At 37.9% G+C, this 20,284-nt stretch overlaps 1 protein-coding gene across 2 annotated transcripts in view; it reads right to left on the reverse strand.

The window, feature by feature from the left end:
* Positions 1 to 19,374, reverse strand: part of GTF2B (general transcription factor IIB) — a 32,531-nt gene extending 13,157 nt beyond the window's left edge. Inside the window, exons 1-3 of one of the 2 annotated variants that reach the window (XM_021690016.2) lie at positions 19,051 to 19,374; positions 18,602 to 18,749; positions 13,989 to 14,095 (exon numbers count right to left, since the gene is read on the reverse strand). In XM_021690016.2, coding sequence (XP_021545691.1) covers positions 13,989 to 14,095; positions 18,602 to 18,618 — 124 coding nt within the window. In that variant the 5' untranslated portion in view covers positions 18,619 to 18,749; positions 19,051 to 19,374. Of the gene's footprint in view, positions 1 to 13,988; positions 14,096 to 18,601; positions 18,750 to 19,050 lie in introns of those variants that run through there. The other variant, XM_021690017.2, reaches the window with a different exon arrangement.
* Between the last annotated feature and the right edge of the window lie 910 nt (positions 19,375 to 20,284).

The raw sequence follows: 20,284 nt of genomic DNA on the forward strand, positions 1-20,284 counted from the left end.
ATGTACTATGTTTTCTTTTTTTTTTTTAAGATTATTTATTTGAGAAAGTGAAAAGAGCGAGAGAGAGCAAGTGGGGGGTTGCTGTAGAGGGAGAGGAAGAAGCAGACTCCCCACTGAACAGGGAGCCCAGGACCCTGGGATCATGACCTGAGCTGAAGGCAGATGCTTAACTGAATGAGCCACCCAGTAACCTGTTTTCATTTTTTTAAAAAAAACATTTTATTTATTTATTTTAAAGAGAGAGAAGGCGCATACGAGTAGGGAGAGGGGTCGGGGGAGAAGAGAAGGGGCAGAGTGGGAGGGAGAGAGAGAATCTCAGACAGATTCCCTGCCGAGCTGGAGCCAGATGCAGTGGATCCCACAATCCTGAGATCATGATGTGAGTTGAAATCAAGAGTCAGATGCTTAACTGACTGAGCCACCCAGGTGCCCCATGCACTATGTTTTCAAGGGGAAAAATGTGAATCTAACTTTCCTAGTCAGAGAACATGCGCAAAACAAAAAACTATGGCCTTCATATTTGGAGTTACTTGCTAAATTCTAAGTTCAAAAAAAAAAATCAAATGTCATCATTAATTTGTAATATTTTAAAGAAGGTATTAAGAGAACAGCATAAATGAAAAGGTAGGGAGGTACGCTCACAACTTTTAAGTCTCTCTAGAAATCTAAAGATGAAGCATCTTGCTTGACTTTATTTCATAGCATTTTCCTTTTGGCCCCCAAAATAACCTACCATGAGTTTCTTTTATTGGTTGCTTTGTAATGCCTTTAAAAAGAAAGACGGATTAGGGGGAAAATGGGGTTAGGGGGAAGCTGGCCTAGGATAGTATAAATAGAAAAGCCAGAACTTGGTAGTGATGTAATTTTCCACATACGTGGGAACAATCTACATGGCTCATTCAATAATCTGTGATTTGTGCTAAGAGCCATTCCCTCTTTTTACATTTTACTGCTCAAAACATAGCATTTATAAGAAATAAAATTTCCAAAATAACTCAAATAGCATATCATGAAACTATAACTGGACCATCAGATGAAGTGCATGAGTAACAGAACAGGGCAGACCATTCAGAAAAATCAGAGTGCATAAAGGATTTTCATTTGAAGAAAACCTAAATGAGGCAGCATTTTAAAAGTTGCTCTGGAAGAAAACTGCAATACATAATCTTTTCAAGAGTAACTGCACAAGGCAGCCATAATGTTTAGGTATAATCAACCTCTGGCAAAGCAGCAGCCTGCCGATAAACACATGCACACAAACACGCACACACATACAAAACCTCCCATATCCTTTCATGTTCTAGAAACAGAGGAGCAGACCAACTTTTACCGGTTCGTTCTTAACCAAACACTGATTTTTGTAAAATGAACACCAGATAGAAAGTCTATACAGGAAAATTTATAATAGCCAAAAATAATACCACTACCATAATATACAGAACAGCACTGTTCCTCCATCTAGAATGTGACTGCTACCACTTCGATCAGGTTCCTCAGCCAAAAAAGTAAACGCCCTCAATATGTATATTCTATATTCCACACATGTACAGTTCTCAATCCATATATTAGAGCGGTGTCTAAAGAGAATGAACTGGGGCGCCTGGGTGGCTCAGTCGTTAAGCGTCTGCCTTCGGCTCAGGTCATGATCCCAGGGTCCTGGGATCGAGCCCCGCAGCAGGGAGCCCGCTTCTCCTTCTCCCTCTGTCTACCACTCTGCCTACTTGTGCTCTCTCTCTGTCAAATAAATAAATAAAATCTTTAAAAAAAAAAAAAAAAAAAGAGAATGAACTAAGATTTTTACCATATTCTAAAGAGAGTAAGTTTCATCTCTTTATTTTTCAAGGACAACTTGAGAGTAACTGCCAAAACCATTCACACCAACTACTTTGGCACCTACCTCATGATTCGGCATTTCCACTCTTAAATATTTACCTACAAAAGTCTCCTACAAGAATGTTCATAGCAGCATTACTCACTAATACTAAAACCTGGGAACAACCCAATGTCCATTAATAGGAAAATGTATACAATGGGATATCCCTCAGCAAACAAACTAATGACACATGCAGTAATGTAAATGCATTCAAAAACACTATTCTGAGCCCCCAGGATGTCAGTGACTAAAAAACCATACTATATGATTCTGATTATAGGAAGTTCAAAAACAGGCAAAATAATCTATGAAGACAGAAATCACTACAGTGGTTGCTGCTGGGTTGGGGGACAGAGGTGACGGACTAGAAAGAAACATAAGGGAACTTCTGAGAATGGAAGGAAATGGTCTAAACATCTTGATCAGTGTTGATTACACCAGTATATGCAGTGTCAGGATGCAAACTGTACATCTGGGATCCGTATGTTATACTGCAAGTATACCTCAGTACATTACAAATAAAAATGCACTCCCACCAAAATACTGCTGATTTTCAATTAAGCTGCACCAAGCCTATCCATTATTTTGGGGACGGAAGAACAATTATCAATCTTCTTGGACAAGGGAATATACTCTTTCTCAAGCTCTTCTTTCAGATTGTATGTATGTCACATTTATGACTAGATCTAATTTTTTTTCTGTTAAAAATCCCATTTTCTAACTAGTAATTGCTATAATATTTTATATGCTTATATTCAGCCACTTTTAATAGACTATTAATTTTTAAAATTTGATCTGAATATTCTAGATATAGAATCCCATCAGTAGCAAAGAACTTGTTCCTCTTCCAATGCTTAACTTCCATTTCTATTTTATATCTACAGCACTTGTCAAAACTCTCAAAACAATGTCTTTGATTTAAAACAGAAATGTCTCCAATATTTCAACATTATGCATAAAAGTAACAGGTGAACCGAAATAGTTATCTATTAAAGCATCATTCTATTCTAATGCAGAGTATCTTATATTAGGAGTGTGTTGAGTTCATTAAACGTCTGTCATCTTAGCAAACCATAGTGTTTCTTACAATACTATCCTCTTACATTATAAAAGCTAGCCACAGTTGTTTGTGGGCTATTATTCTTCTAGCACTTATGTGTTAAGATAAATTAAGTTATTCTGGAGTAGTAAATAATTTCAGGTCAGTGGCTTAAAACGAAGATTTCTTTCTTATACCACGTGTCTACATAGGGATAGGACAGCTTTCTATGCCATCCTCATTCAAGAGGATAGAATTCCTACCACTTGAGACATGCTAGGGGGGTAAGAGAAGGTGGTAAGTTATGCACTGACTTAACAGTTTAGTAACATTTCCTCTCACATGCCCTTGGCCACAGCCAGTCAGGGAGTGATGCGTAACTTCAAAGGGGGTGGAAAAGCATAAACATACCATGTGGCTCAAAGAAGAACCAGAAATATCAGCAAACAGTCATCAATGCTGTTGCACATGACAATCAGCAAGTAGAATTAAGCTCTCACTTTTCTGGGATTTATGTATACATTCATAAAAAAAGATTGTTCTAGGACTTCCTTTTTCTGTCACACAACAAACCGAGGAATCAGTTAACTTTAGTGGTTGGTTCTTTGCAGGTCTTTACTAAGGACATTTTTTAAATGTTTAAAAGATACACTCCCACTGGTGTGAGGGATTCTTGATTTGCAACCCTGAGGGTCTTCTGCCACAAATATAACATTCCCTTCTGTTGTATCTTTAATATTTTATCATATTCCCTTGGATCTTCAAGTAGTACCATAATGGCTATCTTGTCTTTACCACTTTCTCATTCACTCTTTATATTCAGACTTCTTCTCCACTTTACTGATTCAATTTTCTAGAATGTTAAGTCAGCTAATTATTATCTATAACAGTTTTACTGTGTTTGTCTCCTTGTGCTACCTTATTTCTTTCTGAAACATTTAACAGAAATATTACTGAAGCTTTATTTCACTGATTACAAAAAATCAGTTATTTCTAACTTTCTTCTAGTAAACTAGATCAGGGGCAGAATTTTGTTAAGTCCACTGGATCACTGTTCTTCTTCATTGTAGTTTTTATTCATAAGCCTCACGCTGACTTTTCTGCTTATCCATCCTGTACCGAAAAACTATCAAATCCATGTACGGTGGTGGCGGTCATGTCAGACACCTTCCAATCCACCGCCACCAGGAATTCTCAGTCTCTCCAGGTACCCGAAGTCCCTGGCAGTTAACGGATGACCCAAATAAAATAAATTCCCAAGACGACTCTAGAAACTTATTAGGAAGGATACAGGTTTGTAATTAAAACAAAAATAATAGTAGCAAAAACAAGATAGAACTTTTTCACATTAACAGTCCACCGTTAACAGTCCTGGACTAATGTGACCCAGGCTCCTCCTATCTTTTTAATAAGCCACCTTTATCATGACTAGGGTTTGCAGCATTAGATGCCTGTTGGTGGTTCCCTTTACCATGTCTGTATTCTAGCCAGTAGGAAGGAGAAAAAGGGAAGGTATATCCCTTGTGGCAGGATCTAGAGTTGCACATACCTATTCTACTTACAACCCACTGGTTAGGTCACATGGTCATACCTAGCTGCAAGGGAAGCTGGGAAATACAATCCAGTTGGGCAGCCACACACCCAGTTACAATGTGGGGATTCTACTACTAAACCAAGAGTGAGGTAAGAGAAATCAGGCAACAACCAGTGGCCTCTACCACTACAAGGAATAATGGGGTAGGAGAGAAAGGAGATGAGAAAGAATGTCCTGTAGAACCAAGGCACTTTGCCTTATAGTCTAAAGGAAATAGTACACCAAGACAAACAAATATCTAACCTCTTTACCATGCAAGCTATAAATATAAATCCAGCCAGAGTTATTTTGTAGTACACTATTAAAACCAGAATGGCTTATGGTAACAATCTAAACAGTGCAGGGGAAAACTGCAACATACCAAAAGCAGCCAGAAAGCCAACCCTAGAGAGTCTGATCTTCTAGGCCTGACCTAGACTCAGAATGTTTTTGTTTCTTATTGTAAATTAATAAAGGAATTTTTAAAAAGAGTATTAAGAGGAATCACCCTGAATTTCAGTTCTTTCTGCTATCTTCCCAGAAAGTGATTTGAGCATTTTGGTATATAACCAGTGGTAGAGAATTCAGAAGTAGGAGTCTTAGAACAACATTCTCAAATTACTTGTTTTCAAAAGGTAGATTAATTAAAACCATTTAATTTGAAACTATAAAATTTTCCAAAACACGCCAAGTCTAAAAGTTCAATAATCAGAATGTATTATTCAAGGTGGACAAGCCCTAAGCACTGAGTTTTTTAATTAAAAAAAAAAATTAGGATGCTTTGGAAAGCTGTTTAGGTCAACACACTCTATGTGTTAAATCTAATGCTGAAAATGAAATGCATCCTTAGCTTCCACACCTTCCTCAGTCATCTAGCCCTTCCTATCATTCCTCCTTATGCTATTTCAAAGAATCCGGACTTTAGGGTTACTGTACATTCTTAACAGAAAGCTTGCATCAGAGACAATTCTCAAAAGATATCTGATGAACATACTTGAAAAAAACAAAAAACTCTCCAAGTCAAGAGTATAGTTACCATTTGGAAAGCCATTTGGAAAGGAAAATGCCTTGTAAATTCCATCCTGGAGAACCTGAATATAGCTCTTTTCTCCTCAGGTACAGGTAGGTTTGCAGCAACAACATCTAAGCTAAGGAACTGCAGCTCTGACGGAAGGTGCATCCTAACCTCGGTCACGATAATTTGAGTCATTCATAAACTAACACCTGCAGGCCTCTATCCTATGGGGCACGTTTTTTTTCCCCTCCACTTGGAATGACCTTCCCTCCATAAACCCTTACCCATACTTAATGATCTTGTTTCAATGTAAATTCAACAGTAATTTCCCCAGGAAGTCACTGCTTCCTTCCTTTGTGTTCTCACCAAACTTGGAAGCTCTGGAATAGAACTTTTACCATGCTGTGTTGTATTAATGCACCCTCCTCCCTTCCACACACTAGCCGAAGAGCTGCTCCAGAGCTTGCTTAGAGCATCTGATCCTTCTATCCCTCTCCCTGACTGGCACAGTGCCTTAACAGAAACAGGCTTGTTAAGTCCTACAGACTGGGATTTGAGTGGCTCTGTCACTTACTAGATGTGAAATCTTGAGCTAATTACCTAAGTACTCCAAGCCTCAGTTTCCCTCCAAGAGTGGTTGTGCTGACCGAGTAAAGTTAGTAATTCTCTGTTGCTTAAGTAGCATCTAAATTAAAAATTCTAACCTAGGTAAGAAGGCTGTCTCTGAGGCCTTAGAAGAGGTGCCAAAGCAAGAATCTGAAAGTGAATTTTCCTGAATTTTTTCCTTTAGGAAACGCTATAATGCAGATTTAAAGATGGTAATCCGGCAATCTTTAAAATTGTACATTCCAGTTGGAGAGCACTCCATATGCTAGACCCACTCAAACATATCTTGCAACTGACTTGCTATGATGAACGGCAGCTCAGACTTAGAATAACCTGCTTTTTCTACGAGGTTAAGAAAAAAGGAGTACTTGTACCCCCAAAATATGTATCACTGAAATTTCATACTATACATTTTATACATTATCTCATTTGATTTTTAACAATTCCTAACAATTCTGAGATGTATGGTACCTGCTGCCTGGTTTGGAGGTGGGGGAGGGGGACTCACGACTTATTTTACACATGAAGAAAGTTAAGCTTGGAGAAATTGTGTAACTTGGTTATAGTTCCATAGCTCATTAACTAGTAGAGCCAAGCCTGGATTCGAAGGCCACTAGTTATACTAGGAACTATGGACACACGTAATAAGAGACCTGCCCTACAAGAATTTGCAGTCTGGAGACATGGAAAACATGAAAACAAAGACGAAAACTCTAAAAGTACAGAAGATCTCAAAAAATGTGGTAAATTGTAAAGTTAATAGTACAGATTTGTGTTTCTTAATGTTACCGATGTATGACCTGAGCTAGAATTTCTAGAAATGGGGTCTGGAATCTTTAAACAGCTGATTCTTAATGCACATTCATGCTTTAGATGCACTGGTATAAACAATATCCAGAAAGACTTTAAGAAGGAGAGGTCAAATTGGCTCATTTTTCTCATTCAAATCCACCTATACTATTTTCTGGTATTTTCCTTATATTCCTTTTAAGAACAATGAAAGACTTCAGTTTTAAATGGCACATAAAAAGTAGCTTTAACTAGAAATGATACCACTAGATCTAAACACCACGTTATTTGAAATCCTAATTTATAAAAGTCATAACCAATTTTGTGTTTTAACAACTATTACAGCAGCTTGCTAACCTAATACTTTGCTGACTATAAACAATGTACAAGGTCAAATTTATGAACAAATTGATAATCTAAATATGATTACACTGCCACCTAGTGCTCAATTTTTACAGTGACACAAGCACAATTAGGATTTGGGGGGGAAAACCCCACAAAACAGTGTTGTCAGAGCCAATAGTTTCATGGCAGAAATGACAAAGCTTTGCTTTAAATATTGGCCTTATTTTGAGATCACTACCAATATCCTAAGATCACTGGTAAGATTAAATAGCCAGTGACAACTCATAACACTTTCCATGTTTAAAATAAAAATCCTGTAATTCAAATAAAAAATAAAATTGACTTTTCCTAGTCAATTAGACAGTTATTACATGTTAAATAGTATCAAAAATAGCCACAAAATATTGGGAACAACCCAAGTTACAGATGAAACTAAGTATCACACAACCACTTAAATATGGGGGAAAAAATTAAAAGACACTGAATGTTTGACAAACTGTATTTTCCAAAGATGGCAGCAATAATATCTCTCATCAATATGTTCTTCAGAAACATGAGGGGGTACCTATTTCTCCACCCCTTCCAGTCTAGGTGGGCCCTATGACTGTTCTAATAGAATGCAGAAGTGATCCTATTCCAGGCATTGTCCTTAACTACCTGAGTCCAGCTTCCACACTCTTGAAACACATGCTCTTGGGGTATTTCTTTTGGAAATCAACCACCATGTATAAAATATGACTACTCTGAGACAATTATGGCGAAACTCTAGAGCATGGCACATCTGTATGGAGAGGCCAAAGGGCAGAGAAGAGGCAGAAATATAGGAGAGAAAGCCATCATGTGGGGAGCGGGCGCCTGGGTGGCTCGGTTAAGTGTCTGCCTTTGGCTCAGGTCATAATTCCAGGGGCCTGGGACTGAGCCCCGCATTAGGCTCCCTACTTGGCAGAGAGAGCCTGCTTCTCCCTCTACCTCTGATGCTCCCCCTGCTTGTGTTCTCTCTGTCAAATAAATAAATACAATATTAAAAAAAAAAGAAAAGAAAAGAAAAGAAAGAAAAAGAAAAAGCCATCATGGAAGTGGATCCTCCAGGTCCAGCTTGACCCATAAAATCATAATCAACTAAAATGGCTGGTATAAACCGTTAAGTTCTCAAGTAGTTTGTCATGTAATTGAAACAGAAACTGGTTCCTGAAAGTATGATGTTGTTTAAGAAAAACCTAAAACACTTTAGGCACTGGTTTTGAGACTGAGTGGTGGGGCCTCAAGAATCCTATGAATGAAGGCTTGAAGGACAGTGAGAAGAGTGTTATTAGAGACTGAAGAAAAGGCAGTTTATAATCATGTAAGTTTTTTTTTTGTATTATGAAATTATTTCACTAAAAAAGGTGGTAGTCATGGGCTCTGTTGAGAGGGGTAATATATGGCTCTGATGATAACAACTAAGCAGTATCCAGTGTTGAGCTGGAAATTAAGAGGAGTTAGTGACAACAGGCTGCCCTAAGTTTAAGCACAAATTAAATATTAAGTATATAGTTGTCAAGAAAACCAATTCTAAGAGTTCCAGTTTCTAAAGTTGTCTGATTATTTAAATCAGAAGCTACTGAAAAAGCTTATTCAATAAAATGGTATAATCTGAAAAGTTTCATAAAAGGTAAAATGTTATGGCAAGCACATTCAAACCAAGATTATTTATTAGGAAGCACATGATGACACGTGAATTTAAATCTCTATTATGAACATCAATATCTCAAATGTGAAAAAAGCCACAAATTTTATGCCCTTAGTGGACTGCAGAATATTGGCCCAGACTAATTTCTTCCCTGTCTCCATAGCATAAGAGATAAAGGCAGAACTGAGCTGGCAACAGAGAGCATATGCCTTTAAACCAACAAGTTGATGCAAAGCCAATTAAATATATAATACAATCTCAATTTATGATCAATCTATGACAGCAATATATGTGTTTGTGTATATATATACACATGCAGATGTATTTTTAAAATTTAGACTCACAGACTGTCATGTTCATTTAAGCTCTTTTCAACATAATTTGATGATCTCTTCAGCAAAACGGAACTTTATTAGCAGACTCTTGCCTGCCCACCCTCACGGAATAGATTATTCACTTGCAGGACACACTGCAGGTTAAGTTATACACTGAACCACGAATATGTGAATGAAGCTACTATTTTAAAACAGGTGCTACTGGGCGCCTGGATGGCTCAGTCATTAGGCGTCTGCCTTTGGCTCAGTTCATGATCCCAGGGTCCTGGGATCGAGCCTCGCATTGGGCTCCCTGCTCAGCGGGGAGTCTGCTTCTCCCTCACCCTCTGCTTGCCTCTCTGCCTACTTGTGCTCTCCCTCTCTGTCAAATAAATAAATAAAATCTTTAAAAAAAAAAAACCACAGGTGTTACATTTCATGTCAGAAAAACCAATTATCACAAAAAGATATTTCTGTATATAGAAAGGAAGTTTAATCAGATTATATTTTTTAATTTTCAAGCCTCACAATTAGGCTAATTGCTTTAGTTAGCATAAAATATAGTAGTTCCAATGCTGGTGTTCAAGACTAATAAGTAAATAAAGCAAACTAAAAGAAAATTAACTTCCTTTGGTTTGATATAAGCAGAAAAATGCAAGTAAAAATTAGGGATTCCAACCACAAAAAAGTATGTAAGCCTTGTGAATTAGATCTTCCTTCTCCAGGTGGTTCATCTTACACAACTATCTTGCTAGTCTGAAGTAGAAGTAAAGCTGATGGAAGGGCTGATGCAAAATTTCTGCACTATTTTAAATGACTACATTTAGGAGAGCCAAGAAGCTGAAATGATCTTCAGTCTTCTGTCTCTGCCTCACTCTGACATACTATCAGTTTGATCTTAATACTGTGGAATTAGAATGCTCTCATTTAACTTAATCGGCAAACATTTTCTGTAAAGGGCCAGATAGTAAATATTTTAGGTTTTGTGGGTCAAGAGCCTAAACTGCGGCACTTATATAAAGAGGAAAACTCCACTAATTTTTTATTGACGAAATTAAAATTAAAAATTAAAATATAATAGTTTGTTATAATACATACCTACTACTGAGAAAGAATAGAATTCTCTTTCGGGGTGATAGTATTTCACTTAATTGGAATTCAGTTAGCGTTCTCTATCATCAAAATCAATTACAAATGTTCATCTGTCAATGCTGTATTAACAGGATTTTATGTATTTCATTTTTAAAAAAGTCTTTTGCACACACAGATAAGTACTGCCAAATACTGATATTAATCTGCAAGCATATGATTTTAATTGAGCATATTCATTGCTTGAAAGGCATTTATAGAATTTTATTACATTCTTCTGATATTTTGCCTTTTAACATGTCATTACATTGTAGATTAATCACTCCCAATTGAAGGTTAGGTGGGAGCTCCTTAATTGCGGAGTTAAACGGATTCTGAAATGTGAAAATTTCCTTTGCATCCAGGTCTGAAAAACACTGATTAAAATATAGTTTGAGTCTGGAAAATATACTTGCTGCAGATCTGTGTGGGAATGAAGATCCTAGTTCCTGTTTTAACTTCTGACAGCAATGAAAGTATATAAAATACATTAAAGTAATTTGACATTGTTTGTGATTCAAATAATGTTAGTTGTTGTGAAACTGAGTTTACTACAGTGCCATTTTAACATATAGGCACTGTTTTGCCTTACAATTCTAGGCTGAATTAATTAATATTAGCAAGTCTACAGCAAAAGCTAATTTCTAAAGCCATTCGGTGTTCAACAGCAGTGGCTGAAGGCAGTACTGGATTCAGAAAAATTTCAACTTGGCCCTGAGCTCAAAAACAATTACAAGAAAACTTTGCTACTGCTAAGCTATCAAATTACTGTGTGGTAGGCAAGTCGAGATATTCAGCTTCTATTTCTGACAATGATTCACTGAAGTGATGACAGTTAAGTCCATGAGAGTGAATGAAGTTCACTACTGATACTGTTACTGATCAGTTATGTGAGAGATTCAAACCTTTTCTACAATGTATCTGCTGATGAATACAACAAAGAATTACAGGCTTTAAAAATCGTACATTTTCACAATCTTTGTAAATTTCTCCTACTAAGTCTTCTTCCACATGCATTTTCCCAGGATCAGTTGTAACACATCTTAGCAGATTCCCCTTCAGGTTGTACTGAATTAGCATTTTTGTAACTCTTTAAAAATAGTTTCTCCTGTAGTTGTTCCATGCAGATGATTCAAACTTAAAAACTCTGCACTGACACCTTGAATAAACAACTCAGTAACATCTAGCTAGTCATCAAGAGTCCAGGAAACGTACTTGAAATTTGCCTGGACTTTTAACTATTGATGTTGCTCCCAAAGTCCTTAACTCTTCAAGCAACTGTTTTTGCAGAGAGGCTAATCGTCTTAAATAAGTTTATTTTTTCTGGACATGTTTCTTCAGCTACCACAATCAAGCACGAATTAATTGACTCATCATTGGTAAATGGCTTTCCCTGCATGGGCTACAAATAAGCCACTCAGAAACTTACTTTAACTGCAGCCTTATTTTTATTCTTTGATGTTGGTGAAGAAATTCTGCTATGATGAGATGTCCCACTTTACATTTTCTAAATTTTCTGATCATTGTTTTTACTGAGTTGGCATGATGAGTGTTTATCTGGTAATGTCAAAGGTTACTGTATTCTTTTAGCAGAGCTATAGTATCACTGCATAATAAATACAGTGCTTTGCCATCTAATTCAATAACAAAATAACCCACACTCCACTGTACCTTAAAAGCATGACATTCAAAGTTGCCTTTTTTCTTTTTCACACAATGGGTATGCAATGATAACAAAATGTTGCAGTATGGAGACAGGCTTTGTACTCAAGATGCTGAGGAGTTGTAACTGCATTACTGGGATTTATAGTGCACTGGGCAGCAGTATGACGTGATGAGAACACCACATCTGGTTTCTGCTGCAACTACTAAATCCTGGTGTCACAGTGCGAAAGCAGTCATAGACAACAGATACCAAGCAAGTGTGGCTGTGTCCAATAAAACTTTATGTATGGATACTGAAATCTGAATTTGATATTATTTTCATATGTCCCCAAATGTTACTATTCTTTGGATTTTCTTCAACCACTTAAACATGTAAAAGCCATTCTTAGCAGGCAGGTCAAATATAAAATAGGTGGTGGGTCATAGTATGCCTATCTCACATTGAACTCATTTTACTATGAAAGGCAATCTAGGATAGAAATTTGACTCCATGTAGACAGTGGAGCTTCACTGCCACACTAAACTTCAGTTTCTCATCTCTAACATGAACATAATATTAGTACTCACCTCAAAGGTTTCTCTGAGGATAAACTGAGTGAATATGTAAATCATTTAAAACAGTGCCCAGCATATATAAGCTATTAATACTGCTTACTGAGTAGAATTCAATTAATTTTAAGTGGATTTTAGTTCCTATTAGCGACTCTCTATGATTTAAAACTCCCACTGGAGGTCTGAGGTGAGCAGCCTACTTGGACGAATATTACAGATGTCTCCAAGTAAGACAATTCCATAATATATCACCACCAATGTTTTTGTTATACGTCCCATAATCCTACTAGCACTTTCATTTCTAAGTATTTCAAATGGCTAAGTATTACTCCTTTTTTCAGGTACTAGCTACAACCCCACCATAAGAATAATTTTTGAACAGACCATCTCTATTCAAAATTTGGCTACATATCTGGATAAGTGAGCAAGTAGGAACAAAATGAAAATTTTAAGCAGTATTTTTGACAACAATTTTATACCAGAAATTCATAAATAAATCATTCTGTATAAGTGATTGGCTCTGTTAACTGAAAGGCCTTGGATGAGACTCAGTACAGATATACCTTTATTACCCTAAAACAAATCTTGTTTAAATATCTAAAAGCCACAAAAGTTAGATTAAATCTACTCATTTTTTTTTTTTTTAAGACTTAGTTATTTTGAGAGTGACAGAGAGAGGGAGAGGGGGCAGAGGAGGAGGGATAGGGAGAGAGAATCTCAAGCACACTCCACGCTGAGCACAGAGCCTAATGTGGGGCTGGATCCCACAACCCTGAGATCATGACCTCAGCCAAAACCAAGAGTCGAATGCTTAACTGACTGAGCCATCCAGGCACACCTTATTCATTATTTCATATACACAAGTTTCACCACCACCACCCCAGCACCCCCATCAAATATTTAAGATTAAGGACTCAGGAGGGATGCCTGGGTGGCTCAGTCAGTGAAGCATCTGCCTTTGGCTCAGGTCATGATCTGGGGTCCTGAGATCATCAAGCCCTGCGTTGGGCTCTCTGCTCTGGGGAGTCTGCTTTTCCCTCTCTCTCTGTGCTCACTCGAGCGCTCTCTCTGGCTCTCTCTCAAGTAAATAAAATCTTAAAAAAAAAAAAAAAAAAAAGACTAAGGACTCCGAAGACTAAGTAAGGACTGAGGGCCTTTTCTTTTGGATTGGTTGTCTTAATTTTAAATGTTCCTTCATACCCCACATTATGAAATATATACATTTGTATAGACAATAAAATATGGTATCTCTGACTTTACTCTTGTTTTTTTTTCCTAATTCTTCTTGTTTGTTAGTTGTATAAATAATTACCTGCAGGGAAAAAAATCAAAATGTATTCATTAAAAGAAACTTTGGGAAATACACAAAAGCAAAGTACCCAAAATAGTGATTTCAATTAAAACCATAATAACTGCTCACCTACAACCAGGCCACATTCTGGACAGATCATATCACCAGCTCTGTAGTCCTCCACTAAAATCGCATCTGGATGGTTTGGACACGTGACTCTTGGAAGAGCATCCAAGCTAAATGGGAAAAAAAAAAAAAGAACTTTTTATATTCTCCCAACCAATATGTAACAAAGTAGTCTTTTGGGGGGAAGAGGGGTAAAGAAAGATTTTGAACACTTTCCCAATACTGTACATATATAATACACTTAAGCTAAATCTTGAAAGTAAACCAGTTAGGTAACTTTTAATTCCAGCTAGTAATTAACAGATTCCATTAGAATTGTTTTTTCTAAGGACAGTTAGGTTTGCAGACATGGAAGGCTTTAAAAACCTAAATGGAAAGTAAGTCTTTTTTCTCTTAACAGGTAGGCTACCTCTTAACAGGTAGGCTACTAAGATTTTTAAAAATCTTGATTAGCATAGACATGAGTAGCTACCATAATAACCTGTGACATTTACATATAATCATCTGGTTGTGTGACCTACCACTTATTTCTCTGGTTAGAGAATAAATTTCAAGTCTGTTTTTTTTTTTCTACTTGCTGGATATTTTAATAATAGATTTAGAATAGTACACCGAACCTAACAGGTAGATAGAGGAGGGTGGTAGATGTGTCTCTGCTGAACTTAAGACCTGACGATTTCATTTAGTCCAAAAAATGAGTTTGCTACCATTCAAGAAATGGTTTCAAAAGCTACTTTTTAATCTATTTGTGATAGTACTAATTTGCTCAATTATTCTATTTTGAAAATAAAGCAGTTTGGGGAAGACAAATCAATCTTAAATGACACAAAAGAATCAGTTTTACAAAAGCAACAAAGACGGGTGCCTTGCTGGCTCAGTGGGGAGAGCACCTGACTCTTGATCTCAGGGTTGTGAGTTCAAGCCCCACATTGGGCATAGAGCTTACTTTAAAAAAATTAAAATTAAAATTAAATAAAGAGCAACAAAGATATTTAACATAGATTTAGTAGTTATTTCCCTCACAATCATAAGTGTTTGGTATCATAGAAAATAAGCCCTCTTTAAAAGTTCACTTGAAATACTACAGCACAAGGTTGTTATGGCCATCACAAATATATATCTAGGGGTGCCTGGGTGGCTCAGTCCATTAAGTGTCTGCCTTCGGCTCAGGTCATGATCCCAGGGTCTTGGGATGGAGGCCCTCGTTTCAGTCTCTGTCTCCCTCTCCCCCTGCTCTCATTCTCTCTCTCTCTCTCACTGTCTCACTCTCATATACATGTGCTAATAAATAAAATCTTTAAGAAACAAAACAAAAACAAAAAACCCCCACAAATATACATTTAAAAGACATCATTAACCATTCGTACAGTAAGTAAGCAGGTATTTGTGGTTTTGGATAAATTTTCTAATGTCAACAAATATAATTCAGAATGTTAACTCTCAACATAGGTGATTCCCACTGAAAAACTAATAACCCACATTCCCAAAATGTATATATTCAAATTAAACAAAACATGTCTTGGATCTTTTCATTGGGAAAATGGAGGAATAGAGGTTTGTTTTATAGTCACACTTATTCCATAAATTCCTATTAGGGAAATATTTTAATACCTTATGACAAATAAATTAAGAAATTAGTATAAATTATGAAAACTATGTTGAAATAAAGGAAATTCTTAGCAGAATAAAAGTAATTACAAAGAGGCAGCCATATGGCACACAGCATACAAAGATAAGGACTAATATATTTTGCACTATTAAAAAGTATCTTGTGCATGTATATAAATGATATGTAAACATCTCAAAGATACGCTAAGTAAAAAGAGTAAGTTAGGGATTTTTAAAGATTTTATTTGAGAAAGGAGAGAAAAAGTGTGGGGGAGAGGGAGAGAGAATCTGAAGCAGACTCCATATTGAGCACAGAGCCCGACACAGGGCTCGATCCCACAAGGGAGGAGATCATGACCTGAGCCAAAACCAAGAGTTCAATGCTTAACTGACTGAGCCACCCAGGTGCCCCTAGGGATTTTATACAAAAATGGAAAAAAATATGAATTACAGTTATACTCAGTAAAAAAGATAACTCTCAAAATGCTATCAAAAGAAACTAAACATAGAGGAAACCACAGGCCATTTATATAAACTTTAAAGTGGGCAAAACAAATCCATCGTGTTAGAAGTTGGGATGTGGTTATCTTTGGAAAGGGGGTAATGGCTGAGGTCAAAACGAGGCTTCCAGGATGCCAGTGGTATTTAATTTCTTGACCTGGGTGGTAGCTATGTGTGTGTGCTCATTTTGTAACTGAACTGTGCACTTAAAATGTGTGTGCTAACTTCACCAAAAAGGTAAAAAGCAAGGTAGCAAACAGTGTTTACAACAGACTTTGGGGGAAGAAGAAAGGTTAGCACTGTTTGTTAACCATGCTTGTTAAACCACAGAATCATTAGGAAAACATGAAGAAACAGGTTACAATGGCTGCTTTGGGGGAGAATTAGATGGCTGAGAGCTAGGGAAGAAAAAAACTGCTTTTCACTTTTCTTCTTGTTTTTGCACTATTTGTGTGTGTTACCTATCCAAAATAAAATAAATCACAATAAAGTAAGTCAACTTTAATCAGGATACCCACAGGAGTAATACAAAAGGGGAACCACAAAAGTAGGGTAGTGGGGGAAGTAAGGGAGAGAAATGAAAGGGAAAGAATGAAGTAAACAACCACCAATGACATTAAAACAATTTAGAGTCCCCAAGGAGCCAGATAAATCCAAATCTCACCTTATAGCTATCACTTATTGGGTGCCTACTGTGTATCTAGTGCTACATATATATTATTAATCTTCAAAGCAGACCTGCAAAATAAGGGTTATTTCCCTTCTAAAGATTAAGCTCAGAAAATGATTAGCCTAAAATCACAGAATAGTGGTGGAGTTTAGATCTGAACTGACAACATTTGTGCTTTTCTCTGTGAAAACACCGGGCAGTTTCATAACCTAGTAACTGCATCTTCCTCAGGGGGAAAAAAGCTAAAGGCAGAAATACTAACATTTACCTTTGGTCTCACTGGTAGAAAAACTCGAGATGGACAACACATATATTTAAGACCTGGACGTGTCCAGAAAAAATTTATTTCAAAGATTATTTTTTAACAAATGAAGAAAATAAAGGCACACAAAGGAAAGTGTATTCTTTTGGTAAAGAATCTATCACATGAACTTACTATATTTAACTGCTGCAAATTTTTCTTACAAACACAATTTCCTGTCCTATTATACGGAAAAGCTATGCCCAAATATGACCACACTGACCTTCCAGATCTACTGCCATAAGAGAACATAAGTCGTATTTAGGTGTCTTTGGGTAGCTGAAGTTTTCCACTTACCTACAAGGAAGCCTTTCCCAACAGAGCCACACCCAGATAGAATGATTGAGCATTCAATCACAGAATTACAATCAGTAAACAAGAGTGTCATTGGCTTTAAGAGTTGTTTCCAAGTTGTTTTACCTAATGCCGCCTCCACCAACACCTTTTTTTTTTTTTTTTTTTTTTTTTTAAGTACAGTAACATAAAGCAGTAAGTCTTAGGAGTTAACACAAAAGGACCTGGACTTCTTCAGTTTGCTATTTTGTGATAATGGCTTTCATTGGGAACTCAATTCCATAGATAATAAGTTCAGTGAAATTATGCCAGTTACCTCTCAGAGGCTATAGAACTAAGTTGATACTTTTAATACATTATGAGTTAACTAGAGGCCAATTGTGTGATAACAGGAAATAGATAAGAGATTCTACACTTTGTTCTAACACTAACCTTGGAAAAGTCAACACTGGCATGACTCAGTTTACACTGATTCAAAAATACTAATATCTACCTCATAGTGGTAATGAGAGAGATAATTAGGGTCTACAAGCATTTTTCAGATCACAGGGTTAAAGGCTGCCTCTAAGGGCTCTGCACGCATTTCCTGTAGATATGAGTACATCACATTTTAAAGACTATATTAGAGTGACTTCCCAGCATATATAAGTAATTTTCTGCGGGAAAGATTTTCTTCAGGAGTATGCAGAAGACATCTGTAAAAAAACAAACCTCTTAGAAGGGAACTTATCAACTCTTCGGAAATGCCCTAGCTTCCATTTCAGAAGGCCTCTGGGATGGTAATCAGTTTCCATCAGGCTGACGTCCCTAACTTTCTAGCTGTCAGATCGATAAGGGCCTGGAACTAACCCTTTCCCGCTCTTTGGAAAGGATCGTGGGCTGGCTGAGCCACAGCTGGAAAAACGAGCGTAGAAAAAATTAACAAGAAAAAACACGGTTAAAATACTCAAAAAGGACGCGAAACCAGGGGCTGGGGACACAGGGGCCCCCACAGGGTGGTGCCTGGGTGAGAAAACAAGCCGGGACGCTGGAGTGGTAACGCCGACGGCTCGGTACCCCCTGCGACACCCCTGACAGCCCTGCCGTCTGGAAGTGCCTTTGTCCGGCTCGGCCAGTCAGTCCGCCGCCTCTCCCCGCACCTCCCGAGCGCTTTGCCCGACGCGACAGCCCCGGTGGCCGCCTGACAACTCTGGCACTCTCCGCCCGCCCCTTAGCTAGCCCGGCTCGGCCGGACATACTAACCGGCTGGTAGACGCCATCTTCACGGCCACTGCGGTCCCAACTAGAAGCCACAACAGACGCACCAAGAACAGGAAGAGATTGTGGCGACGAGACGCTCTAAGACGGGCTTTTATAGGCGAGCCACCCACGCAGTCGTAATAGGGCGCGGCTACGGGTCGGGAGAAAGGCCAAGAAAAGTGAGATTCTGTACGCCACGTGCTTTGCGTTTTTTTATTTTCCTATTCCGTTTCTGTGATTTGCCCTGCTGCTGAGCGAATCAACAAAACTACCTAGGAAAATTCTCAAGGCAACTCTACAAACGGGCTACACCAAAGATACCCTCAACTGGACTGAGTTAAAATACAAAGACAACCCGGCCTTCGTAGTGGGGGCAAAGCCCACATTCCCGAGGGTTTACTACCCACCTCCCAGCCTGCTGTCAGTTAGGCCAGTTTGAGCGCAAATCTTACTTGCTCAGAGGGGCGATTCCACTTAAGGAATTTGGAATAAAGAGAGACATTCACTTAGGTCAGCCAGAACAGGTGTCAATGCGGACTCTGTCATCAGCTAGCAAGCTGTTTCTTTTTAGGCACATTCCTTCTCCTTTCTGTGCAAGGGGTAATAGTATCTGCTTTGCATACCCTTTTAGAACTGGCAGGAGATGAAACAAAACCTTGTGAGAGCACTCTGCACCCCTGAGGCAGGGAGATGTGGGCCCTATCCTAATTTTTTTCCATGGCCTTTGCAAATTTGGCTGATAGCCGAAGTACAGAGAACTTAGTAGAATGTTTGATACCTCAAAAGGACCCTAGATTTATTAATTAGCCAAACTAACGTCAGAATAGTAATAATAATAACAATACCACCACCAATCTGCTGAAAATAAACCAACCTTGACCCTGTGGGAATCAGAGGAAAGAGGGTGCTCCAGGTTTCTATGGGGATGAGGACTTAGAATATAGTGGCTGCTTTGTTCACTTGGGCTTGGGACCTAAATGCCACTGAGCCCTCATTGTTTTCTTGAAAGGTGGGAAAGGCTCGCTTCCTCAGAAAGAACAAGGGGTGTAAGAAGCAAAAGTTTAGGAACTGAAATCTGAAATCCCGCTGGAGATGGGAGAGCTTTTTTTTTTTTTTTTTTTGTCTTTTTCCAGTCTTCCAATCTGTAATTCCGTAATTTAAAAACTTGACTGACTACTTGACTGTACTTTGGCTGGTGGGGGGTGGGAAGTTGGGTTCTCCCTTAATATCTGGAAAAGTTTCAAAAATGCCAGTTCATTTCAGCTGTGCCAAATGCAACCAGAAAAGGGCTTGGGGGTGCTCCACCCCATTGGGGCAGGAAGTTTTTATAGATAGAGCACTTTGACTTGGTAGAAAAAGGGGGAGAGGAGGAGGAGGGCAACTAGACACCTCTGGAAGATCAAGAATAAGGACCTACCACCTAATGGTTTATGGTAGGCATTCAGTAATGTTTGCAGAAGAAAGAAATCAGAGAAGTTGAAACCCCAGAGGAAAGAAGCTGGGCAACCTGTTAAATTACTTCTGCCCCCACCTGGAGGGTCTCTTATCTGTCATAACCTAGTTAGGATTTCTTTTATATTAAAATAGAACAATTTAGGTAGGTCATTTTTTTTCTTTTGTTTGTACAGCATAGGCAATTTATATAGCATTTTCATCAACATTTATCCCATTTAATCTTTACATCTG

Source organism: Neomonachus schauinslandi, chromosome 4 (genome assembly GCF_002201575.2).
Source record: "Neomonachus schauinslandi chromosome 4, ASM220157v2, whole genome shotgun sequence".
In the NCBI taxonomy this organism is placed as follows: Eukaryota; Metazoa; Chordata; class Mammalia; order Carnivora; family Phocidae; genus Neomonachus; species Neomonachus schauinslandi.